We start from the raw sequence: 27,462 nt of genomic DNA, 5'->3' as shown, positions 1-27,462 counted from the left end.
CCTCTCCAGCACCCCACTATGTCCCCACATGCACTTAGGGACACCCTTGTGTATGAGCCTGGTGTAAGTTATGGACAAACTTTTACTAGCACAGAAGACCAAAACCGGACTGTCCAGGTCTCACTGTCGTTCTCCACGTGGGCGTTTAAAGTCCCCCAGTAGAACAATGTTTAGTACCCCTCCCAGGGACTCCAAGAAGGCCGGGTACTCTGCACCGATGTTATGCCCGTAGGCCGAGACAATGGTGAGAGTCTGTCCCCGACCCAAAGGCGTAGCAACCCTTTTGTTCACTGTGACAGTTGAGCTCAGGGGCTATAAGCAAGCCCACCCCAGCCTGTCGTCTCTCACCGTGGGCAGTGCCAGAGCTGTATCCAATCAGTACCTCTGAACCTCCTGCACAAGCTCCTTACCCCCAGCGAGGTGACATTCCACGTGCCAACAGCCAGATTCTGGGCCGTCATGGCACCTGGCCTCAACTACTGCCCAGTGCTTTCTGCACCCGACTCTGCCGGTATTGAGTACTCAGGGTGGGCCCACGTCGTCCTTTGGGAAAAATCAAATTTTTCAACTTTTCTAGTTCCCAATACCTGTTTGTTTTTTTATGTTTTTGCAGAGCTTTGATGAATTGCTACAACTGGCCTCAAAGGGACAATGTAAGAAAGTCGATCTGCTCGTTAAAGACATCTATGACGGATCATATAACTCCTACGCAGAGGACATTGTTGCAAGTAGCTTTGGCAAGTCAGCTACCACCGATCAAGGTGCAGCACAATCATGTTATAACTATCAATCCTTTTATTTGTTGGGTTTATTGAACACATTTGAATGTCCTTTTTGATTTCAGAGTTTTCGAAAGATGATTTGGCTGCGAGTTTACTGCACATGATCAGCAGTGACATCGGGCAGCTGGCCTGTCTACACGCCAAGGTCCAAAACATATCCAGAATTTACTTTGGCGGCTTCTTCATTGGAGGACAGCCTTCGAGCAAGCGCACAATCTCCAATTTGATCACTTTCTTAACAAAGGCAAAGACTTTCTTTCCAAATCAATGTTTTATCTGTTGGGATGTTAATGTCGTCAATGCTTTTTGCTTTTATAGGGAGACGTTCAGGCCCTATTTCTGAGGCATGGCGGCTTTCTCACAGCGATTGGAGCCTATTTGAGAAGGGCTGAGGACGACATACAACATGAGGGAGAAGTGCATGAACGCGGTTAATTTGGAAAACGGAGGAAATGCAGCTGATTTACATTTCACTCGTGGTGTATGTAACACTGTATATGTTTGAAGATTAGGGTTATGCCAATATGATAATATGACTGTACTCATGGAGCTTGTGGGGTTTGAATGACAAAAGACCAATAAGTTGTAAATAAGAAAGTGCATTCATTAGTATGAAGGGGGAAATGACATGGGATATTAACCACAAATAAAACAACAATCAAAAACAGAATTGAGATTTACTGTGTCTGAATGACTTTGTTCGCAGAAGTTCAGTTTTTAATCCATATTTGAGTAGTTGGAAAATAAAAGCTCAAGTCCATATTCCAAGGATCACAGGGGAACAAAACAGAAAAGATTGTTCTACCAGCTCGCCAGGGGTTCAGTTCATGGGGTGAATGGGTATAAAAAAAACCTGACCTGGAAATAAAGGTCAAAATAAAACAATTAAATTCACACTTACCGGTAATCATGATCACAATTATCCTTAGGGACTAAATTACGCAGTCCACATCCAATAATTCATTCAATAATCAAATGAATTGTTTGCTCAATAATTCATTCAATAATTCATTAAAGGGACTAGAGCCATGTCCTAATGTGTAGAATGAGCCCAGACCTGTTCACCACAACTGCCTCTAAAATCCTGCACTATCACTCAAAAAGGTGTTAATTCGGGTCCAAAGTGACGTCATGCACAAGCTTAATATAGAAGGTGCTGTTACACGTATGACCTGAGATGGCAGTAGTGAGTATAAAATGGCAAACATGCATCTAGCCCCTTTAACATAAAGCGACAAAGCTCAACATGCCGTCAAGCTTTAACAATTGGCCAATGTACAACAACCAAGGTTATACACAAACCTGGTACATGGTTGATGATGTACCTGCTGTACATAGGCTAATGTGTTACAGATCATGTAAATGATCTTTAAGTCACTGATTTGGCCAACAAGGCTTTAAAGTTAAGACACAACAAAACTAGCCGCTGCAGCAAAGCTATACATGTAAACAGGCTGAAGGAGAGATTTTAAATGTAACCGGGGCGAGGTTTAGCTGTGGGCTTGCGCCGCTTAAACAGTATTTACAGCCAAGTTTGAGTGAAAAAAAAAAGATCTCCATTGTGTAGTTGGATGAACAATATCCCTCTCTCCCTTTGTCTTTTCTGTCAGTGTAGTATTGAGTCTCACAGACAATTAATGAGGAAAAAAAAGCGCAACATGCTACGACACCTGCAGGGGTATGAGTTATTTAGTTCTGCTTCAAAGCAGTACTAAGTAACGTGTTTACCTTCATAAACGCTTTCCGTAGTCCCTCTGGGGGTAATACAAGTGTTAATGGGATGATTGGGGGGTCTTTCATCCCCCCCGGTGTCTCAGGCCAGAAAACCACAATTGCAACTTGACTGCCACCGGACAAGAACAACCAATACACACTAATAGAATCACTAAGAAGACGCTAACAGGCTAACAGTCAAAGCTAGCTTCGGGCTTGCGGCGCTTTCAACAGTATTTACAGCCATGTATGGGTGAAAAAAATATGTCCAGTGTGCAATTGGATGTATAGTATCTCCCTCTCCCTTCGCCTTTTCTGTCAGTGTAATATTTACTCTCACAAACAATTAATTAAGTTAAACAAACGTAACATGCTAGGACCCCTGCAGTTGCGCTGATGGCCTCTAGGGGCATGACTTACTTAGTTCTGCTTTAAATAGCAAATGCTTCATTTTTATCAGTAAAACAGATGTAAATGGTCTCATGCTCGTTGTTCTTTGTTGTTTGTTCTTGTTTTTTTCTATATTTTCTGAAATTTTCTGAGAATTTACTTGGGAAATGTCACGAATTCCACATGATTTTATGTTTTGTTTCCCACAATTGATGGCGTCATTGAAAATAAATCTGACTTTTTTGCTCAGTTACTCGGTTACTCACAATACTCCAGTAAGAACATTTTTACTCCTACTTGAGTAAATATTTTGGCTACTCTACCCACCTCTGTTCAAATGCAACAAATGAATGGAAATTTGCGAGATTTGCGAGATTCTTGAAAAAAAAAAAGCCTCAAAATTGAGATAAAAACGTGCCGGAAAAGCAGCAACTACACAATTAAAAAGCGCCAAAAACATAACTAAAAAGTGACAGAAAGACGTATTATCTTAACAGATGGGATAAAGGATGAATTGGCTGTGCATCACGACCTTAAAAGGGTCAGGTGGTCACATTTACATGAGACTGTAAATGGACGTAAAGCACTTCATAGGAAGAATGATCGCAGTTGACGATCTTTATTGCAACTTACATGTACCAACTGTAGCATGATGTGAACGAGAAATAAGCCTCTAAAATCCAACACAATTGGATTTCAACAACATTGCTTTATTCATGAACCTGCTTAAACAAGGTGAGTTTAAACAAGGCGTAGTCCTGACTTTGACCTTTCACTCATGCCCAGTAGTGTGTTGGGACATGAGGCATGCAGCTACAGTACTTCATCCACAGCTTATTCGAGTCTGGTTTCTTGTTGATCATGACTCTGTTGTTGGTCAGTGCTCGGAGTTTGGACACGAGCCCGGCGGGCGGAGGCTCATCGTCCTGCATCTCCAGGATCTCCAGCTCCTTCAGCGAAGCCAGACTAAGGAAGGCGTCCTCTGGGACCTGGCTGTGGCACAGGCGCAAAGTATTCAGTCTGGGGAAGAGCTGCGGGATGAGCGCGGCGTCGGAGCCCAGAGGGTCATTTGGCTCCACGTGCAGATGCTGGATGTTTGGGACCTGCGCGGATAAAGCTGTCATGATCTGACGGTCGACGTACAACGGGAGTAGGGAGAGGCGGGTCACCGAAGAGGGGATAGACCCTACAATCCCATGCGTATCATTGGACTCCACGACCAAAGAGGTGAGAGCAGGAAGGTCCCTCAGCCAGGCAGACAGCTTCAGGGATGCATCAATACTCTCATATTTGGTGCAATACATGGCCAAGCTCCGCAGGGAAGGTAACGTGCGCAACATCTCTGCCAAGTCCATTGGTAAACACTCGGTCTGGCAGCCTATCAGCTCCAAACTTGAGAGGGAGCTGTTGTGCAGTGGACGCAGGTCTGATATGATGCCATAATAGGGATCATCTGTGTACATGTCCATGGAGAAGTGCTGCAGCTGAGGTAAATAGTACAGGAAAAAGTGCAGCGTCTCCACTGGATGGGTGTCAGACACACAGTGGAAAGCGAACGACTTGAGCTTCTTCAACTGTGAATTTGGGTAGATGCCGAAGGGGAGAATGGGAGCGCTGACGTTAAAGCATTGGCAAACTCTGAGGTGCGTCAACCGGCGCGGCAACGTGCGGAACAACAAGTCCAAATCTACCGCAGTGTGATGTATTACATGCAGACGATCCAAGTTGTTGAATATCCTGAAGTCCGGCATGGTATAGTATCTGATGTTTATTATCAGATGGGTTAGTTGCGGGAGCTCATCGGCCACGCGTTCGCAGCCGTGGTCCGAAAACAGTCGCACAGAGGTCACTCTCCAGCGGCGGAGCAAGCACCAGAAGTCATCTTCATACTCTTCACCGGACTTCTTCAAGTCCACGATCCAGTCGCTCCATCGAGTGTTATCCACCAGGTCCCGGAAGTATTTACACGTGGCCCGGACCTGTGCTGATAGTAGTATTGTTATATACAGCTACACCACTAGGGGGCTGTCTGAGCTAAACCTACTCGCTAGATAGTAGAAGCAGCGTAAGGACGTCAGTTGATGTTGTTACTTGAATGCAGCAGCCACGTTGTAATAAAAGGCTAAGCTGACCCACACGTCTGATTTTCTATGTTTTATTGAAAACATAACATGGTACCAGGAGTGGACCAGCAAAGACGGATGTGATGGAAAGTGTGAAGCCGCCAGATGCCGTCAATTGGACTGGAAATGTGGACTGTGAGTGGCGAACTTTTAAACAACGGTTTACGCTATACCTGCAAGCTGTCGGCCTGGATGGCAAGCCTGATGCACGGAAGATTGCACTGCTTCTTACCGTAGCGGGTCCACAAGCGGTGGAGGTATACAACACGTTTGTTTTCGCGACTGCAGAAGATAAAGAAAAGTTTGACGTGGTAGTGGGGAAGTTTGATGAACACTGTTCACCCAAAAAGAATGAAACGTTCGAGCGGTACGTCTTTCGCTCACGTTTACAACAACCCGCAGAAAGTTTTGATACGTTTCTGACTGACTTAAAGCTAAAAGCGAGAACATGCAATTTTGGACAGCTACAGGAGTCCATGATAAGGGATCAGATCGTATTTGGTATAAAGGACAAGAAAATGAGAGAAAGACTTCTACGAGAGGCAGATTTAACATTGGAAGGCGCAGTAAAAATTTGCCATGCCAGTGAACTTGCTCTACAACATGCAAAAACCTTTAGCGGTCCAGTGAAGGAAATGGACGCGGAAGGGACAGCGGTGGCTGCAGTGACCACACGGCATGAAGGACGCATGTATAAAAAGGTGCAAAATAAAGGATCAAAAGACACAGAGACATTTCATTGCAAAAGATGTGGTGGTGATGGGGGCGGTGGCGGGACTGTCTGGTTGTGTGGCGTGTACCTATGCATGTGTATGGGTGTGTGTGTATGGGTGCATACGGGTATGCTTACAGTATATGAAACAAAAGTATAATTTAAAAAAAGTAATAAAGAGGAAAAAACAATAATAATAAAATCATTAAAGATTCTTTAGTGCAGGGTAAGCAGGTGCTGGGCAGCTGTGGGAGGTCATACATCTGTCAACATCTGCCCACACAAACCTGGCTTTTTAACACACCATACAGCATAGGGCTCATCACGAATATACACATCCTCCTCAGTATATGTGATGCAGGAGTGGGGGAATGTCTGGGGCGTAGCACCTCTGGACTTCTGCTAACTCCTGTCTCTTTTTTAAACACACCACCTATTTTAGGGCATCACACAGTCAATCACAAATGTAGGACAAGCAGGTGCTGGGCAGCTGTGAGAGGGTAAACATCTTTCGACAGATGCCCACTCAAACCTTGTTTTTTAATGCAATACACAGCATAGGGCTCATCACATATACATCCATACATCCTCCTCTTCTTCCTTTTGTGTGTGTGCTGTGTGTGTGCCTGTGTGTGCCCGTGCATGCCTGCCTGTGTGCGTGTGTGGGTGTGCGTTGTGTGGTCTGGTGGCCTCGTCGTTGTTTCCATTGCCACTGTTGTCACCATTGCATCACTGTTGTTTTAGCAAACAATCATTAATAATAATAGTAATAATAATAATAAAAATAAAAAAATAAAAAGTTAAAATCGAAAGTTGATTACATCTGTTTTTTGCGTGTGTATATGTGTGTAAATGTATGTATATGTGTGTATTGTGTGTATATGTGTGTAAATGTATGTATATGTGTGTATATGTGTATGTATGTGTATATGTAATTGTTGTTGTTTTTGTTGTTGCTGTTTTTTACATCGGTTAGGCCATCTAGTTTGTAAGTTTCTCTTCAAGAATGGGGTTGGAGTTTATAAGATTTTTTTTCTTCATCCAACTCCTGTTCTTCTTTTCATGGAATGTATTGTTTGTTTGTTTTTTGTTGGATTGTTGCTTTATTTTAGGTTGCATTACCTTGAAAAAAGAATAAATAAAATGAAATGAAATGAAATGAAATGTGGCACAAAACATGGAAGGCAGCAATGTCCAGCATATGGCAAGATGTGCAATAAGTGTAAGGGACAAAACCATTTTGCTAAACAATGTTTTTCAAAGAACAAACAATTCCATAAAGACAAAGTGCACACAGTGGAGGAAACTTCTCTCAGTGACACGTTTTTCGTGGGACTGGTGTCACAGCAGGACACACCCATGGAGCAGGTGACGATCCATACAGTGGAGCCGGACAAATGGACAGAGACATTACCAGTGAATGGAGCCCTGGTCACATTTAAACTGGACACAGGAGCCAAAGCTAATCTGGTGAATGAGTTGGATGTGAAAGCAATGAAGGTAAAACCACACATTTACCAAAACAACAGTTCACTCCAAGCATATAATGGACAGCCAATCAACACCAAAGGTAAATGCAGACTCAAAGTACAAGTTAAAGGGAAATATCACAGTCTGATGTTTATCATCGTACCAGAAGGACATGAGTCACTGTTAGGAGACAAAGCATGTGAGAAGCTAGGCCTAGTCAGACGGGTCTACACAATAAACAGTTCTGAGCCATGCAGTGTAAAATGTATAGTGAACCAGTACCCAGACATCTTTAAAGGGTTTGGAGTCTTACCTTTCACCTACAAGATACAGCTGAAAGATGGAGCTCAGCCTGTAATTCATGCACCTCGTCGCGTTCCAGCTGCGCTTAAGGACAAGCTTAAAGAGGAACTGGATCGAATGGAGTCACTGAAAGTGATACGAAAAGTGGAGGAACCCACTGAATGGGTTAACTCTATGGTGTGCATTAACAAGCCAACAGGTGCTCTTAGAGTGTGCATGGATCCAAAGGACTTAAATGCTAACATAAAAAGAGAGCACTACCAAATACCTACAAGGGATGAAATAACAAGTGAAATGGCAGGCGCAAGGTTTTTTAGTAAACTCGACGCGTCACAAGGATTTTGGCAACTCAAGCTTCATGAGGACAGTACAAAATACTGTACCTTCAATACGCCATTCGGACGCTACTGTTTCCTGAGAATGCCTTTTGGGATCTCTTCAGCTCCTGAGATTTTCCACAGGACAATGGAGCACATGATTGAAGGCATTGATGGAGTCAGAGTGTATGTGGATGACATCGTTTTGTGGGGATCCACACTTGAGCAGCACAATGAGCGACTCACTAAGGTGCTACAAAGAGTCAAACAATACGGACTTAAACTGAACAGAGCAAAATGTCAGTTTGGAGTTACAGACATCACCTTCCTCGGGGACAAGCTGACAGCAGAGGGCATCGAGCCGGATAAGAATAAAATAAGGGCTATACTAGAGATGCCACGTCCTGAAGACAAAAAGGGTGTTCTGAGAGTACTTGGAATGATCAACTTTATCGGAAAATTCATCCCTAATCTGTCTTCAAAAACAGTGCACCTGAGACAACTTCTACACAATGGATGCGAGTTCACATGGAGTGACAAACTTGACACAGAATGGCAGCAACTGAAAAAGACACTGACAACAGAACCAGTCTTGGCATATTTTGATCCAAGGAGGAAGACGAAAATATCCACAGATGCATCAAAAGATGGCATTGGAGCGGTGTTATTACAAGCTTATGGAGACAACTGGAGGCCAGTAGCCTACGCCTCAAGAACAATGACGGCATCAGAATGCCGTTACGCCCAAATTGAAAAAGAGACTTTAGGGCTAGTGTATGGATTTGAGAAGTTCCACAGCTATGTCTACGGGTTACCAACATTTGTGGCAGAGACAGACCACAAGCCGTTGATAGCCATCATCAAGAAAAACTTGAGTGAAATGTCTCCCCGAATTCAACGGCTCATGATGAAGCTTCAACGATACGATTTCAACTTGATCTACACACCAGGTAAACTCATTGTGTTAGCAGACGCTCTCTCAAGGGCCACAACACAAAACAAAGAGCAAAGCTCCACAGAGACTGATGTGGATGGACATGTAAACCTGGTTGCTAAGTCGCTTCCTATGTCAGACATGAAATCAAAGCAAATCGCCGTTGAGACACAAAAAGACACTTGTCTGCAAAAAGTCATAACACTGTTAAATGGTAAATGGCCAAGAGGTGAATGCCAACCATACTACAACATAAGAGCAGAGTTGAGTGTTGTGAATGGACATTTGCTAAGAAAAGACAGAGTTGTAATTCCACACTCACTGAGACAGGAAATGCTGAGAAGACTGCATGAGGGACATCTTGGCATAGAGAAATGCAAACGAAGAGCCAGAACAGCAGTCTATTGGCCAGGCATAAATGCAGACATTGAGAGAGTCGTTGCAACTTGTGAGACATGTATCAAACACCAGGCAAAACAACCAAAAGAGCCTTTGACAATAACAGACATTCCAGAGGAACCATGGCAAAAGGTAGGGACAGACATTTTCCACCTGGATGGTAAAAACTACTTGTTAGTTATTGATTACCTGTCGAACTACCCAGAGATGGCACTATTGTCCAACATGTCAGCTACTTGTGTCATAACGCACATGAAATCAATCTTTGCGAGACATGGAATACCGCAGATTGTTTACAGTGACAATGGACCTTGCTATAGTTGTAGAGAATTCCAACTATTTGCTCAAGAATATGACTTTAAACATGTGACCTCAAGCCCACTATATCCTCAGTCCAATGGGAAGGCAGAGAAAGGGGTACACATAGTGAAACAGTTACTTAAGAAAGCACAAGACAGTAAGGCAGATCCTTACTTGGCGCTACTGAGCTACAGAGCTTCACCATTAGAACATGGAAGATCTCCCGCCGAACTACTAATGGGAAGGCAACTACGAACCACTCTTCCTTACACAATGACCAAGAAACACAAACAAGTGAAAGACAAAATGAGACGGTTGCAGAAGAGACAAAAGGTCAACTATGACAAGTCCACAAAAACTTTAAAACCACTTGCACCCAATGACACTGTCAGAGTGGAAGATGCTAAAGTATGGACAAAGAAAGCAACTGTACTGGAGGAAGTGAATCCGAGATCATACAATGTAAAAACTGAAGATGGACTGATACTAAGAAGAAACCGGAGGAGTTTGTTGCGTACACAAGAGACTATGAGATCACAAGATGAACAGTTTGAGGAAAACAACAAAATGCCTGTACCAGCCTCACCTGTAAAGGACAGTGTTGAGCAAGGTGACCAATCACCTGAGCTCAGAAGATCTGCACGCACTGTCAAACCACCTGATAGACTGAATCTTTAAATAAGTGACAAAGTAAAAAAAAAAAAAAAAAAAAAGTTCTTATGCTCAAAGAAAATACAAATGCTTGTTAAATTGTTTGTTATTAATCATCTATTGGTGATGTAACTACAAGTATGCAATATGTGATTGCCAGGTATTGTTATAATTCAGTTTTCATCTAAAGAAAGAGGGATGTGCTGATAGTAGTATTGTTATATACAGCTACACCACTAGGGGGCTGTCTGAGCTAAACCTACTCGCTAGATAGTAGAAGCAGCGTAAGGACGTCAGTTGATGTTGTTACTTGAATGCAGCAGCCACGTTGTAATAAAAGGCTAAGCTGACCCACACGTCTGATTTTCTATGTTTTATTGAAAACATAACACGGACCCTGAGTCTGTCCGCGAAAGAGAGATGTCCAAACGCGAGGGTCCACATCTCGGCGGGGAGCTCAAGAGTGAACATCTTACGTCCTTTGCAAAGGGTTTATGTAAACGTCCTGTCTGGAGTCTCGGCGTTTCTTCTGTGTCTTTATTTAATCCAAGTTGAGGATCTCAAGGCTTTGGGAGTGCATGGGAGAACAGCAAAGAACCAGTTAGCCTGAAAAAATAAATGCATACATAAATGAGCCTGTTTGGTGTACAGAGATACAAAAAGAAAGGAAGAAGTCGAAGATTTACTTTTCCTTCTCTTTCCCCCATTCTCATTCTCTCAACATTAGCTACACACAACTGCAGATCTTATTCACCAGAGTTTAACTTCCAAACCACCTTAAATTAAAGTAATTAAAAAGAAAAGAAAAGATGATAACTCAAGGAAAAATATATATTTCAATGAGTTTTCTATTTCTTAGCTTTCAAATGAAGCGTCACTGTGGCCTGTAGGCTGTGAGCTTTTAGATTTGGGTAAAACTGAACAGGAGAAAATGCACTCGGTTAAGGCGGGGGGTGAGAAGGAAAACTGTGATGACAAATATATTACCATATTATGTTTCATCTCTTAACTCCCACCTGAACCAAGCACATTTTCCCCAGTTTTGCTTTGTCCAAATCTAAAAGCGTCTTGAAAAAAAAATGTCAAAATAGTGACGAACATCACAAAAGCAGGCTGAAAATAGTGATAAATTGATCATGAAGATGAGTGTTTCATTGTCATTTGGTTATAATGACAATGATCATTACTTCAACATAATAATAATAATCATCATTATATGTATATACATATGTACACACATACACGCATACATACATATCCATAAAGCAGGCACACATACATGTGAGTCAAATTCTTTACAATTCAATGGGCCGTAGGGCCGTAATCCCTCTTGATTAACAGTAAACTCATGCCTGTTCGGGTGTGGTTACGACCAGCTCACTTAGTGATGTGTTGTATCAATGTGAGAGTTTTGTGTTGGATTAAAAGCTGAGGGATAATGTGTTGTAATGTGGAGTTTGTTCCATTTTGGGTTCACTTTTGATATACTCATGAACATTGTTATTGCTATTATTATACACATGTATTTGTATCCACTGTTACTTGTTTTCTGCGTTGCCTTTTTTCTTTTTTTATCCTTTTTTCTTTTCTGCATTTTTGAGTCTATATAGATGTCGAAAAACAGGGTTAATGAAACTGTTAAATTTTAAAAACCAATTCAATACATAAAGAGAAAGAACAATGATATATTTTTCTGTATGAAGTCTGAGAAGGAGGACCGGGTGGAGGGGGAGTCTGTATCAGAGTCGGAGGAGGAGACGTCAAGGCAAAAATGCTGTAGTAGTAGATTTTTCCAAAGTGATATGGTTATCAATTGCTTTGAGGAGTTGGCTTTCAAATGAGACACTGAGATGCTTTAAGATTTGTGTAAAACCAAACAGGAGAAAATGGGCTCAGGTAAGAGCAAAAAAAGTAACTCAAAACTTTTGTAATACATTATCACACTGGTTATCACAGACCTACATAATGTCGACTTAGCATCTGATGTTTATTCTATTAGACAAAATGGGCCATGCTTTAGACCGGGGCTGGGCAACGTCAGGTCCAGGAGCCAAATCTGGCCCTCCAGCACAGAACCTCTGGCCCCCAAGATGAGAAATATTATTACACAATTAAGAGATCAAATCCCCTGTTAACCTGAACCAAGCAAATTTTGTCCAGTTCAGTTTTACCCAAATATAAAAGCTTCTTGCAAAAAAAAAGAAGCAAAAACGGGGATGAGAATGCAACAAAACCGCAACAAAAAGTCACACAAATGCCACAAAAGAACAACAAAAGTTACAATAGAGCTCTCCTGTTTTATACAATTGTAGCACAAGAACAAACACGAACGACACGTACCTTAGTGCTGTATCCTTCCCTGTGCTCCAACAGAAACTGCATCAGTGTCTTCCCTCCAATCTCCAATTGTTTAAGCTCTGCAGTGAAGATGCAGACGATACCCTCCCACAGAGAGGAGCCAATGGAGGACAGGTTTGCTGTTGGGGAGTCAACAGTTCACACCTCTCTATGAATGAAGAGGCGGGTGTGTCCAACAGCTCAGTAAAAAGGCCGTCTTTACATTTAAAAGGGAACAGGCTCTGCTCTCTTGTTTTCTGCAATGAAACTGATCGTCCTTTTATGTATCAGGTACTGAAACTGATGAAGTGCTGTCTAAACCCTCTGAGACCCATGAACAGGGGCGGACTGGGACTGAAAAACAGCCCTGGATTCTGACCAGCCTGGCCCAAATAACAATGCGATACTTCCACAAAGAAGGAAAAGACACATTTCAACCTCTTACCACGCGCCCATTTTCTCCAGTTCGGCTTTACCCAAATCTTACAGTTTCTGGACTTGAGAGCAATAGTGTAACGCCATATTTGAAAGATAAGATAAGATAAGCCTTCATTGATCTCACAATGGAGAAATGTACTTGTCACATACAGCTCTTAGAAACACTCAGGGTGTGCAAATAGGCCGAAAATGTGAGAAAATAAAACAAAGACCTACAAATGTGATTCAGTGTAAAGTTTCAAAATCAGAGGCCAAGTCAATGTTTAAAAAAACATGTAAAAAAGTTGTGGCACGATGAATGGGACAGGGGGGCTAAAGGGAGGGGTTTTTATAGTGTAAATCTTGAGGTTGGTCAGGGTCGCCCGGTAGTAAGGTGTTGAAAAGAAGAGGCAATTTTTAAAGTATTTTCTGGAGGTATTTTTCAAACCCGGTAGACAAGACGCTTGGATTCAGTTAACTCCGCCCCCTCTCTCTCTGAAAAAAGACCAGGTGTGTCCAGAGTAGGTTAGAAAGAGCTCTTTCTTCACAGCTCCCAGTGCAAACATGACATCTGTTCAGATGCTCAGGGGGTGCGTTCGTTTTGTCTGCAGGGGCAGCACTGACCGGGAACTTCCTTTCTTTTTTCTTTTTTTTCCCTTTATTTCTTTTTTACAACAGAAATATTGAAAACGCTGTTTTAGCAGGATTCAGGAGGATTGCTGAGAACTGCGTGAATTAAGCCAAAAAACACTCTTGGGGTGTTTTTGATAAGGAAATAGCATAAAAAACATGGCTTGTGGACCACAACCTGATCATCAAGCAGGCGCGTCTGTCTGACACGGCCAACTACACCTGTGTGGCCAAGAACATCGGGGCCAAGCGCAAGAGCTCCACCGCCGTGGTCATCGTCTACAGATTTCCCATCAACCAGTGCTCCTCCTGTGACCAAAACAGTGAAGATGGCGGCCGCGACACAACGATCTTTCACCAAAGAAAAAAAAGAGTGGAAAAAGAGTGGTGCGCACTGAATGGGTGCTGCTGCCGGATGCTCTCTCATCGAATGCAATTTCTCCATCTGTGAGATAAATAAAGTATCATCTTATCTTATCTTTAAAGCTCCAAAAAGTTTTGTTTGATATAGCTCCTTTAATGATGTGTAGGAAATTTGATGGAGGAAGGGTTTTAATGAAAAGGAAAATAAAGGACAGTGGGAAAAGGTTTATCTTAAAAGACAGTTTATCTAAGACGTCACATCATTGAGTAATGAAATATACGTTTTTAAAACTCACCAGACTCACTGATAGAGTAAAAGTTTTTTTTTTTATTCCTGTGTAGCTTGCAGGCTACATTATTCCCAAAGATGTAAGCCATAATGACGTTCATGCACAATTTTTCCGAAGGGTGGCGGTAATGCGCTAAGTCAGTCCGCATCCGCCGTTAAGCAGACACAGAAGAAGAACCTGCTCAGACCCCGGAAGTGAGCGCTGTGTTGTGCTGCTGTGTTAGCGTTAGCTCTGAACAGAAGTGAGACACTCTTTTCTCCTTAAAGCGGACAGAGCGCAGTGAAACATGTCAGAAGTGACGCTGAAGGAGGAGCAGGAGCTGTGGGAGCCCGCGGAGGATGAAAACAGGTGAGTTTAGAGCCAAGACAGGACTCTCTCAGATACAGAGGACTGTCCACAACAACACGAGGCCTTTGGGTCTTTATCAGGGACTTCATCACACACGGACTCCACACACACTGTTTTATTTCTTCATCTCAAATTGACGTTTTTTTATCATCAGTTTTGCCATAACGTAACATTTAAATATTGTTGGACCTCAGTGAAAAACTATAAGCAAAAACAATATATGTATCAATAAAATGACACTGAAAGTCAAATAAAACACCCATGATCATCAAAGAAAATTACATACCGTGTGTGCCTGCTGTAAACATAAAGAAGTGGCTAGAGTCCATTTTTAGTCCAGTTTGTTTCCAATTTCTGTACCTTTTTGTGTCCGTGTTTGCAGCACTTACTGGAAGCTATCTGTCATTATCCCTTTTAACCCCCATCTGAACTGAGGACCTTTCTCTAGTTTGGCTTTACGCAAATCGAAAAGCTTCTGGAGAAACAAACGTGTCAATATAATAAGGATGAAAAGGCCAAAACAAATGAAAAAGTGATTAACTGTGGTTTAGATTATGTGGGCGTAGTCATTAATACCTTTTTGTTTTTTTACAGGACGATCAAAGCAGACCCAGACTGTGGAGGTAAGAAAATCCAAACTTAAATATGCATTTGTTTATTTACTGCCACTGCCCTGATTGGCTAAATCACAATTACATAATATTGTGCTTATAGGCTTCTCATGTTTACTGTTTATTTAGTAAAATAGAAGTCTGTAAACTAAAATGTAGTGATTTACTTTTCCTTTAGAATGCACCAGAGTTCCGTCAGAAAGCCACAACAACCAAAAGTTTCAGGAAGTTCGAACAGGTTTAAACTACATGCAGCTTTTGTGCTTCAAATACCGATTGTAGAGGCCGTGTGGCCTTGTGCCACACAAACCACTAGGATGCAAAGTTTTGAAGGCTCTCAGACGCGTGTTCCAATCAAAAAGGGAGCGCAGTAATCTTGTAATATGTTCCTTTATTTACTTGAGCTCAGCACGGTCAAAAGACTGTTCCTCCTCACTTTGCAACACCTGGCACCACTAATTGCCAGGCTTAAATAGGGCCAGGGCAAGAAGCATGAGGAGGAATCAGCCACAGTGACTCCTAGAGGTCAGGCAGGCATTCTGGCCGCTACACACCGGCCCCTTAATTGTCTCTGCTCAGCCAGAACAATTACAAACATTAACAATAATTCATCAAGGAAAACAATTCAGAATTTTTTTTTTTTTTTTTTAGCAATATACAATGACATTTGGAAACATTTTAGAGCTTCTGACCAGTGTTAGCAATGCACATTTCAGTCACTTATAGATGCATAGATACATAGATACAAATATTCAAAAAGATAACATTATGATTTCCACCGTTTTCTCTTGAAAGCCTTTGGTCGTTTTAAACAGAAAAGGCCTTCCACTTTGTCCAGACCTTGCAATGACCAAAAAACATCATCCAAGTCAGAAAACAACTCATAAGCAGCTCTCATCATGTCCATGTACAATGGTCCTCCATCAGCCATTGCCAATCTCTTCCTCTTCCCTCTGTCCACAAAACCTAACACAGGGAGACCTATCCTTCCCTGCTCTTTCCCCAGAGGGCCTCCTAAACCCTTTTCCAATAGGGTATTAACAGCATTTGGCCCTATGCCTGCACTGTTGACCACATCTGGGGAATCCAACAAATCAGAGGGTTCAACTTCACTGGAGATTGAGGTGGTTATTTGTTCCTCTTGACATGGAGAAGTTACATGAGATGTCTGATCAGATGTAATGGATGTGTGTAGAATTGTCTCTGCAACAGTCGAGGGGTCACATGTCCCGGCCCCTGTATCTTCACATACCAGAGAGGATGACTGTTTTTTAGCAACTGCATGTTGATCAGGTAGCTCCACAGTTGGTTTCTTCAGTTCCTTTAAACCGGGCGTGGGCCTCTTACTCTTTTTTGTAGCATTTAGTAAGGCACATTTAGCATCTGCAATTTTTATTTCAAGATCAAGTTGTTCCTTTCTTCTTCTGATGTTTGCCAGTCGTTCTTCCAATGCATATTTCTCTTCAAACACAGCCTTTCGGACCAAAAGCGCTGCGATTTCACTTTCAACTTGTAATTGAGCAGCAATGGTGGATTTTAAACAACTTTCCCCTTGGAAATAGTTCATCGCAAACATTTGTACATTTAAACTTAAATATGCTATAAACTTTGTCTTTGCAAGAGTTCCATTGAAAGTTCAACAGCTTTAACATGAACACATTTGCAGTTTCTTGCATTTAACCGTGTAATCAGTGTCCAGATCCAGCGGTGAATGACTCAAAATGGTAATCTTCGTTCCAACCTTCTGCACTGCTTGTCCACAGCACCAACTCGAAAGATTCCACGCCACAAGTGGTCCAAATACTGCCTGTAGCAACCCACACGGCTGTGTCGAACAGCTCCAGCTCTCCACCTTGTCGTCTGTTGTAACCAAACGAGGAGTCTTTTGACTAATGTAGAGGCCGTGTGGCCTTGTGCCACACAAACCACTAGGATGCAAAGTTTTGAAGGCTCTCAGACGCGTGTTCCAATCAAAAAGGGAGCGCAGTAATCTTGTAATATGTTCCTTTATTTACTTGAGCTCAGCACGGTCAAAAGACTGTTCCTCCTCACTTTGCAACACCTGGCACCACTAATTGCCAGGCTTAAATAGGGCCAGGGCAAGAAGCATGAGGAGGAATCAGCCACAGTGACTCCTAGAGGTCAGGCAGGCATTCTGGCCGCTACACCGATACTGGGGTTTGAGTATCTGCCGATATTAACCGATACCAAGAGACTTACTGAAAAGTGGCTTTCTCTGAGGGAAAAAGTGAACGGTCCTCTTATCTTCATTGTGAGATCAACAAAGTATTTTCGTGTCATAATTAAGGTTGGATATAGTTAAGGATTTATTGATACTACTATTCTTATCGATACTCCTTATCGATCCGTACTTTAACAGTGCTCTTATCGGTACTTTTAAAGGAGGAAAAGTTTGATGTCCTTCTGTCTAACTAGCCTAGGCCTATATTTATTCTTTGTTGCACTTTTTATTACACATTTTCTCTACATTTGGACCTGTTTTATTTGGAATTAGCTTACATACACTTAATATATGGGAAGTTAAATACAAATACAGACCAAGATGTATTTGTATCTAGTAAATGAAGGATTAAATGTTTTGTTAATCACCGGCTGTTGGTTAGATTTGACCGTAAGCTCTGGGACTGAGCCTAAATGAAAACTTGAACACTCTAAACTTTCTAGTTTAAACTGTTTTCCTCTGTGCCGTTTGCTGGACAAAGGCCTGTCCTTGGTTTGTTGACTTCTCATAATTTTTGTGCAAAAGCAGATTGACCGAGGATGTTATTGTTGCGTTTTCCTATTTACGTGTAAACCGCTCCATAAGCTTTCAGCCATGGGTGGGAGGGGCACCTGGGGGTTGTCAGTCAAAGCCAGTGTAGCCCCAGGGCCTCCTTCAAGCTCTGCCATTGAGAGACTTTATTTTTAGGCTTGTGTTTTATATTTGTTGTTGTCTGTCTGTCACTGCAGGTGTTCAGAGTCCACATGAGGCGGCTCCCAGTCTGGTCCAGATTAAAGAGGAACCAAAGGAGATTCAAATCAAACAGGAGTCGATCCAAGTGTTCCCAGGCATTGGCTCTGTGAAGAGTGAGAAAGAAGAGTCTCTGCTTCATGAAACAGTGAAAGAGGAGAACAGAGAGGACGGAGATCGAGCAGAAGCAGAGAATTCCTCTGACACTGACGACTCTGCAGACTGGACTCCTTCAGCTGAAAGTCCCACTCCACAAGCACACACTGAACAGCTGCAGGAGGCGGCTCATGGTAACAATGGGAGTGGAGATGGAGGTCCAGACAAACCACACAAATGCCCTCACTGTGGGAAGAGGCTTTCGACTCGTTTCAATTTAAGGACACACATAAGGACTCACACAGGAGAGAAGCCATTTAAGTGTACGGTTTGTGCCAAGTGGTTTGTATCAAAAAGTAACCTAACGACACACATGCAGATTCATTCAGGAGAAAAGCCATTCAGATGTTTTGTTTGTGGAAAGAGTTTTTCACAAAATGCTAGATTGAAAACACACATGACGACTCACACAGAAGAGAAACCATTCAAATGCTCTATTTGTGGAAAGAGTTTTTCACAAAATGGTAGACTGAAAAGCCATATGAGGACTCACACAGGAGAGAAACCATTCAGATGTTCTGTTTGCGGAAAGGGTTTTTCAGATAACCATTATCTGCAAAGCCACATGTTGACTCACACAGGAGAGAAACTATTCAGATGCCCTGATTGTGGAAAGAGTTTTTTACGAAATAGCCATCTGATAAGCCATATGAGGACTCATATCGGATATAAACCATTCAAGTGTTCTGTCTGTGTACTGAGTTTTTCACAAAATAGTTACCTGAAAAACCACATGAGGACTCACACAGGAGTTAAACCATTCAGATGCTCCGTTTGTGGAAAGACTTTTTCAGAAAGTGGAAATCTGACAAAACACATGAGGACTCACACAGGAGAGAAACCATTCAGGTGTACTGTCTGTGCAGTGAGTTTTAGACAAAATGCTAGCCTAAAAACACACATGAGGACTCACACCGGACTTAAACCATTCAGGTGTACTGTTTGTGCAGTGAGTTTTTCACAAAATAATGAGCTGAAAAGACACATGCGGACTCACGCAGTGGAGAAACCATTCAGATGTTCTGATTGTGGAAAGAGTTTTTCACAAAATAGTTATCTGAAAAGCCACATGAGGACTCACACTGGAGAGAAACCATTCACATGCTCTGTTTGTGGAAAGAGTTTTTTACGAAATAGTTATCTGATAAAACACACGAGGACTCACACAAGCGATAAACCATTCAGATGCTCCATTTGTGGAAAGAGTTTTTCAGTAAATGATAATCTGGCAAAACACATGAGGACTCACATCGGACATAAACCATTCAAGTGTTCTGTCTGTGCATTGAGTTTCTCACAAAATAGTTATCTGAAAAGCCACATGAGGACTCACACACGCGATAAACCATTCAGATGCTCTGTTTGTGGAAAGAGTTTTTCAGAAAATGGTAATCTGACAAAACACATGAGGACTCACACAGGAGAGAAACCATTCAGCTGTACTGTTTGTGCAATGAGTTTTAGACAAAATGGTGGCCTAAAAATACACATGAGGACTCACGCAGGAGAGAAACCTTTCAGGTGTGCACATTGTGCAATGACTTTTTCACAAAATGGTAATCTGACAAAACACATAAAGAGAAGCCATTTAAACGATCAATTAGTTTGAAGTTATTTCAAGTCTAAAGCTGAGCTTTTCAGGTTAAAATATTGATCCGATCAACTGATCACATTAAGCCACAGTAAAATGTCATGAGTCCATACACAGGCTGCTCAGAGGTCAGAAAGCTCACAAAGTTGAGAAAACGTCCAATGTGTGCTTCCTGAACTGGATATATATACCATTCTCAGTCTGCCATTTTGGTTGGCAAATCAGCTGATTGTAACTCCGCCCACCACTACAGATTTGTTGTTATTGAATATGTCCATTAATTTGTGCTTCCATTTTAATTTATATTTAAATAGGCACAGTTCCAAACAGCTGATTGTCAACCAGAAGTCACATGACTGAGAATGGTCTTCAGCAGTGGTTTACAACCTGGGGTGTGGACCCAGGTTGGAAGCCACTGGTGGTCTATTCACCTAATTCCGGAAGTTCCTGTGGACACCACCATGAAGTGTGCCCGCTCCATCACTTCTATTAGTTAGCATATTCAATTCAATTAAAACACTATTTGTCCCCTAGGGGCAATTATAAAGGCCACACAGAGCCGCAAATTCACAGACACAGAGGCGGAAAACAGTCATAGACATAGGACTGGAGAGGTCAAGAAAAAGCAACTACACGGCTCATGTGAAAAGGAGACCAGTGATTTTAAAACTCCTCAAACATCCATCTCATCCATAGAATGGCAACAAACTAAACTCTTGTTTTTTTGCCTCTTGTTGTGCATGGACTCCGAGTGACTCTTTCAGTCTGTTCTCCATCTGAACCCTTTTAAGGTGCGTTTCGAGCGTCAAAATCGTGCCTAAAGCCCGTAGTAAGACGCTTGTGCTTACCTGAAGTCAGACGCTTATCACGCTCTGGCACATCAGCGTGTGTTCGTAGCTACAACAGGCGTCTTCGAGGCCCAAACACATTCCCAGCGCAGATTCAGCCACAGAAATAAGTTTTCTTGTCGCTGCCTGTAATCCTGGGTGTTTAGGTAAAGAAACACTGAAGTGTGTCGTTGTAAAAGTCCCAGAGCTGCTGTACCTCCGGTTCACAATGAAGCTAAATCTCCGTGACTTGTTTTCATTTTTTTTTTGTCCTTGGCCGGCATAGAATCTGCCCCGGTGGCTCAGCTACAACGTACGTCACTGTTGGAGAAAGCTCCTGATTGGTCGACGCTCGTAAATTTCTCCAAAAAGTTCAACATTTCCCAACTCTAGCGTGGGCCGCGCTGGAGGCGCGTCAAAAGCTTACAACGCGCGGAAAGCTTCAAAACGTGCCGCACAGGAGCAGAGGAGCACCATTAGTCTGTCACAGACTGAGAAGTAAAGAAGGAAGTCATGGAGATTCTGCCTTGGAACTTACTTCTGCTGAATGGAAGAATACATGCAAGTGTGAAAATCCTGAATTAATCTAATTCAGATTTTAGTTCATTATTGATCATTCCACAGTCCTGTCCACATCTGTCATGACCCACCATGACTCAGAGGAACTGGGACAAACATGACTCGACATCAGATGATATACATAGATATTTTTTCAACCTTCATCAATCATGTGTTTGTTTTTTGTAATGGTAATAATAATTTCCTCTATATTGTATGTTTTTACTACATATTTGAGTTGCAGAATATGATCTAACTGTTTTATCCTGCAGGAGTCTGAAGTTCTGTCTAAGGCAGAATCTCCATGACTTTCTTCTTCACCTGTATCAGACTGAAGTGCAATGAGGCCTCAGCCTTTTTGTTGAAAATAAAGGCCACATTGTATTTAGTGGCATGTTACGGTCACTCATGGTGTCTGATTGGAGTCTAACTCTGAATAAAATCAATTTGCATTTACAGAGAAGGTTGGAAGGGCCATAACTGGCGCCTGATCGTGTGCCTTGCCCTCTGTTATTTCCTTATTCGACCACAAGAGGTCAGTAGTACAACACAGGTATTATATAACCATTCACTTGCTCTTAAAGGATGAAACTACTAATGCACATTAGTAGTTTTAATGAAGTCATTATTACGTACATGGACTCCGAGTGACTCTTCCAGTCTGTTCTACTCTATCTGAGCCCTTTTATGGTTTATGTGCATCTGATGTTTCAAACTGCTTTAAAATGAATAATATCTAACCTACTCTTGGCTGAAAAAGGGGAAAAAAGGTAACTTTGATTTGTATAACGATTGTTTATTGAATTTGTTGAACTGAGAACTACCCAATGGAAAATAAAGATAGCAAACACATCCACTTGTCCGCTTCATTACTCAGCTCGGCGGCTACAGACTTACTGAGTTTGGACACGAACTTTTCAGCTCCTTTTCTCCATTAGCTTCTCTCCTCTGTCTCCTCTGTCTCCTCCGTCTCGTGGTTGGCCATCTCCTTTTCTTATTAAATCGCCAACGTTTATCTTCTCCAATGTTGACCAATTGGGAGACACACATGTTCCCCATGTTCACAAACAGAGGTCAATTCCATTTCGCACAGCGGTGCATACGAAGGCAAACAGGAAGCGGAGTCAACCAATCAGTGAAGGGCCGTCTGCCATTTGCCATTGATGCAGTGTTATTAGTAAGTAAGTAAGTGCTTTATTGTCATTATACAAGCATACAACGAAAAAGTGTTCAGGGGTCAGTCCAGAGCCGCCACTGTGTCAACCTGACCCGCACGACCTTGGAGGTCGGGGAAACTGGAGCATCCGGAAGAAACCTGACTGGCTGCTCTCTGTCTCCTCTGAAACGGTGCAGTGCCTTGTGGGTTTGTCTCTGTTTCAGAGCGTGGTGTCCTGCACAGGTCAGCTCCTCCTCCTTTCTCTTCCTCCTGCAGCTCCCTCCGCTCCACAATAGTCTTTCACTTTCTCCTCGTTTGTCCCTTTTTTGTTTCCTGTAGCTCCTCTTGTGACGCCTCCTCTGTGCTGCAGGTGTGGTGGCTCTTGGTGCCTCGTCAGTGACTCAGAAGAAGAAATTTGTAGATCTCAAATGGGTTTAGCTGATAAACCAGATTTTAACTATTTTAGCTATTAGCAGTTTTGTGTTAATATTTGCACAGAATTATGAACCACGTCTGTCTATTAGTCTGTCTTTAGCAGTTTTGAAGGAGCCTGTCTGACGTTCAGAGGGAGGGAGTTCCACAGTTTAGGGCCTGCTCCTGCAAAAGCTCTATCCCCTTTACTTTTGAAATGAGATCTTGGACGGACGAGCAAACACATCCTTCTCCGCGTATTTGAATACATATATAATGCAGACAGACACACGCTGTCGAAGTTAGAGCAAGTATTTTTTTATGAAGTCATTTGTGAAGAGACCGAGTGAACCGAATGTGTTGTGATCCTGAGCACCAGGGGGCAGTAGTGTGTCAGACCGGAAGTGAGCGCCTCCTCAGACCCCGGAAGTGAGCGCTGCGTTGTGCTGCTGTGTTAGCATTAGCTCTGAACAGAAGTGAGACACTCTTTTCTCCTTAAAGCGGACAGAGCGCAGTGAAACATGTCAGAAGTGAAGCTGAAGGAGGAGCAGGAGCTGTGGGAGCCCGCGGAGGAGGAAAACAGGTGAGTTTAGAGCCAGGACGGGACTCTCTCAGATACAGAGGACTGTCCACAGCAACACGAGGCCTTTGTGTCTTTATCAGGGACTTTATCACACACGGACTCCACACAGACCAGGACCAGCTCCGTCTGAACCGCTGACGAACTGTTTTTTTTTTCATCTCGAATTGATGTTTCTTTATTCACATGTTTCTTGTAGAGTCCGTAGTGCGTTGCTTTTTGTTTATTTATACGTAGGCCTACTTGGTCAAAAACGGAGGCAGCGTTCACCAATACTTATAAAGTTAACCCCCTCTCCAGTGTGGCTTTACCCAAATATAAAACAAAAAATAATGTATGAAGACTTTTGCCAATACCGTAGCATTACTACATTATTTTAAGATAAGATGGTACTTTAGTGATCTCACAGATGGAGAAATTGCATAAAAGTCTATGTTTCAGTCTCATTTTATTTTACACTACCCTTGATGCACGGAATCTACGGAATTTGTAATAATTTACTGTGTAATAATAATAATAATAATATTAATAATAATAATAATAGTCTAGCATGTGTTTGATAGTAGTACAGATACACGATGCAATAATGTGTGTTAGTAGTTCTGTACATAATGTAATTAGGCAGGCTGTGACTACAGACTAAACTAAAGTCTAAAACCTCTATCAGGACTCCGAGAATGATGTTTTACAGTGGATGTGATGATTCTATAGGGGCTCATTCACCTGAAATACAGCGAGACACGAGCTTCATGCGCTACAAGCCATTGAATGCACAAACATATCTGTTTTTCAGCTGGTGTAAGTCTGTGTATAAGAGGCAGATTTTCAAACATTAAAAACTGGCCAAAAGCTTGTGATGTGGAGTAGAGCTGGGCGATATGGCCTAAAATCTCTATCACGATACAAAACCGAAATATCACGATAACGTTATATTTGACGATATAATTGACAACGGACAAATTACTTCAAAATCCCAGCCTTACGCCTATTGGGAAGATTAATGCAAAGATATTTCACTCTTTATATTTATTTTACGTCCTTCATTTCATTTTACTTTTGAAGCACCTGCCCCTGTGCCCGACACAGTCCGTGTTTATGCTGGTCTGATGGAGCTGAGGTTAACATAAGTTATATCGTGTCCCCAGCAATATAAAAAATTACAACGATGTAAAACACTATATCGCGAAAACGATATACGATACGATATGGCCCAACCCTAATGTGGAGCCTCTCTATAACGTCTATACTATTCGTACAATCATTATTTACTCCACATGTGCTGTTGAAGACCAGCACCAAAGTTTTAACTCCTGGGAGAGACAGAGCAGAGTCTGAGACGACAGCGCTGTGAGGACAGGGGAGGGGGAGAGCTCAGCTACAGCAACGAGACATCAGACCAAAACATGCAGTATGAGTAAAGCCGATCATTCATGAACTTATTGGGGCTGGTGGCATCTCTCAAATGACGCTCAAATCGATGTCAGGAGGAGAAGCAGCACAAACTTGAGCAGCGCTGAAAGCGAATCATCGCCGCTCTCGCATAATACAAAATGTAAAGTCACAAATGTAATATCAACAACACGTCTTCAAGGGTCCTGGCAAAGGAGTCTGCTGCTTGTAATAAGATCAATAGAGCTGTCCCCGTACCACAGACAGAAGAGAGTGAAAGAGCAGGGTTAGTGCAGAGAAAGTCGGGGGTTGGGAGGCACAAAATCTGGTGTCTCATTTACAGTGTTGAAATATAAGTTTTGTAGAATGCTGAATCGATGTAAACAGCTAAAATGCTACAGAATGATGGAAGTAGCATGAGATATGTTTAAAATTCCCTGTTAAAATCTTTTGACTGTGCTCCTAAATTGCAAGAAAGAAAATTAATTTTGAGTGGCTCCAACTGATGTTTCGTCACAGCTTAATTCTATATTACTGGACATCGACCAACCATTAAAACTGCACGCAAAAACAATATACTGTATGTATTAATACAATTTAAGTTTAAAGAAAGATAAGACATTTATAATCATAACAGGAAAATGTACGCCTTTTGTACCAGGTGGTTAGAGTCCATTTTGTTTCCAAACTCTGTTATTTTCTTATTCAACCACAAGAGGTCAGTAGCGCCACACAGGTATGACATAACCATTCATTAGTTATTAAATGATGTACCTCCAAACTATACACCTTATTAATTAAAGGGGGGTATTATGCTTTTTTCAATCACATAGCACCAGTCTATATCACACTACAATGATGACCAAACCTTCTGTTGGTCTGTAAATGCAGTAAATTAGAATAACTGCCTTGTATAAAATTGCTCTCTCAAAATGGCTGTAGCGAGTGTCTTGAAATAGGCCTCTGTCTCTTTAAGAACCTCTGAGCCTTTCCGACACGCCCCCTCCACACGCTGTCTGTGGCATCAGTGGGGAGGGGGTTCTGCTGAGGAGCAGTGGTTGGTTACTCGGCTGGTGACGAAAGCTTGGAGGCGTCTCCAGGAGGTGGGGGCGTTCGTAGGAGGACTCAGGCAAACCTATCCCTAAAATGGCCGCCATCAGAGTTTTTACAGATTATTCAAAAATACGTGAATGTGCCAAGGCAACACTTCAGGCATGTTTTTAATGAGGGAATGACATAATAACATGATGTAAAGCTTGAAAAAGTTGATTTTGCATAATACCCCCCCTTTAAAGCATTATTATTAATCTTAGCATCATGAGTCAAAAACAGAACATCCGAGCTACTACAACCAGCCCAAAACTACTAGTGTAAGTAATTACAAGAATTTGTTGCCATCAGTAATTAAATATTAAACTTTAATGTGTGAGTGTGGTTTAGATTATGTGGGCATAGTCATTAATACCTTTTTGTTCTTTTATAGAACGATCAAAGCGGACCCAGACTGTGGAGGTAAGAGAAGCCAAACTTAAATATGCATTTGTTTATTTATTGCTACTGCCTTGATCTGAACCCTGATTGACTAAATCACAATTACAGAATATTGTGCTTATAGGTTTCTCACGTCTACTGTATATTAAGACAAATTAAAGTCTGTAAACAAACATAATGTTTTACTTTTACTTTAGAATGCACCAGGTCCTTCAGAAAGCCAAACGTCTTCAGGAAGTTAAAACAGGTTTAAAGTGTCTTCCTCTGTGCCAGTTGCTGGACAAAGGCCTGTGCTTGGTTTGTTGACGTCTCATCATTTTTGTACAGAAGCAGATTAATCCAGGATGTTATTGTTGCGTTTTCCTATTTCGTGTAAACAGCCCCATAAGCTTTCAGCCATTCAGGGTGGGGTTGGCACCTGGGGGTCGTCAGTCAAAGTCAGTGTTTCCCCAGGGCCTCCTTCTGCCTCTGCAACTGACAGACTTTATTTTAAGGCTTGTGTTTTATCTTTGTTGTCTGTCTGTCCCTGCAGGTGTTCAGAGTCCACATGAGGCTGCTCCCAGTCTGGTCCAGATTAAAGAAGAACCACAGGAGATTCAAATCAAACAGGAGTCGATCCAAGAGTTCCCAGTCATTGTCTCTGTGAAGAGTGAGAAAGAAGAGTCTCCGCTTCATGAAACAGTGAAAGAGGAGAACAGAGAGGACACAGACGGAGCAGAAGCAGAGAATTCCTCTGACACTGACGACTCTGGAGACTGGACTCCTTCAGCTGAAAGTCCCACTCCACAAACACACACTGGACAGCTGCAGGAGCCGGCTCATGGGAGCGGTGAGAGTGGAGATGGAGGTCCAGACAAGGTCCAGAAAGGAGAAAATCTACTCAGGTGTACAGTTTGTGGGAAGAGCTTTTCGCGAAATGATCATCTGAAAACACACATGAGGATTCACACAGGAGATAAACCATTCAGATGTTCTGTTTGTGAAAATTGTTTTTCACGAAATAGTTATTTGATAAACCACATGAGGACTCACACAGGAGAAAAGCCATTCACGTGTTCCGTTTGTGGAAAGAGTTTATCGCGAAATGATCATCTGAAAACACACATGAGGACCCACACAGGAGATAAACCGTTCAGATGCTCCGTCTGTGCAATGAGTTTTTCACAAAATAATAACCTGAAAAAACACATGAGAAGTCACACAGGAGAGAAACCATTCAGGTGTGCTTTTTGTGCAATGAGT

At 42.2% G+C, this 27,462-nt stretch overlaps 1 protein-coding gene across 2 annotated transcripts in view; it reads left to right on the top strand.

The window, feature by feature from the left end:
- The window catches only part of LOC306972980 (uncharacterized protein), a 140,766-nt gene extending 120,915 nt beyond the window's left edge, over positions 1-19,851 (top strand). The window contains exons 3-4 of one of the 2 annotated variants that reach the window (XM_079569756.1): positions 18,061-19,486; positions 19,571-19,851. In XM_079569756.1, the coding sequence (XP_079425882.1) occupies positions 18,061-19,486; positions 19,571-19,826 (1,682 nt within the window). In that variant the 3' untranslated portion in view covers positions 19,827-19,851. Of the gene's footprint in view, positions 1-18,060 lie in introns of both variants that reach the window. The other variant, XM_079569755.1, reaches the window with a different exon arrangement.
- The last annotated feature ends 7,611 nt before the right edge of the window (positions 19,852-27,462 follow it).

The sequence above is a fragment of the Gobius niger genome (genome assembly GCF_951799975.1).
Source record: "Gobius niger genome assembly, chromosome: 13".
In the NCBI taxonomy this organism is placed as follows: Eukaryota; Metazoa; Chordata; class Actinopteri; order Gobiiformes; family Gobiidae; genus Gobius; species Gobius niger.
This window is presented reverse-complemented; position numbering and strand designations above follow the sequence as displayed.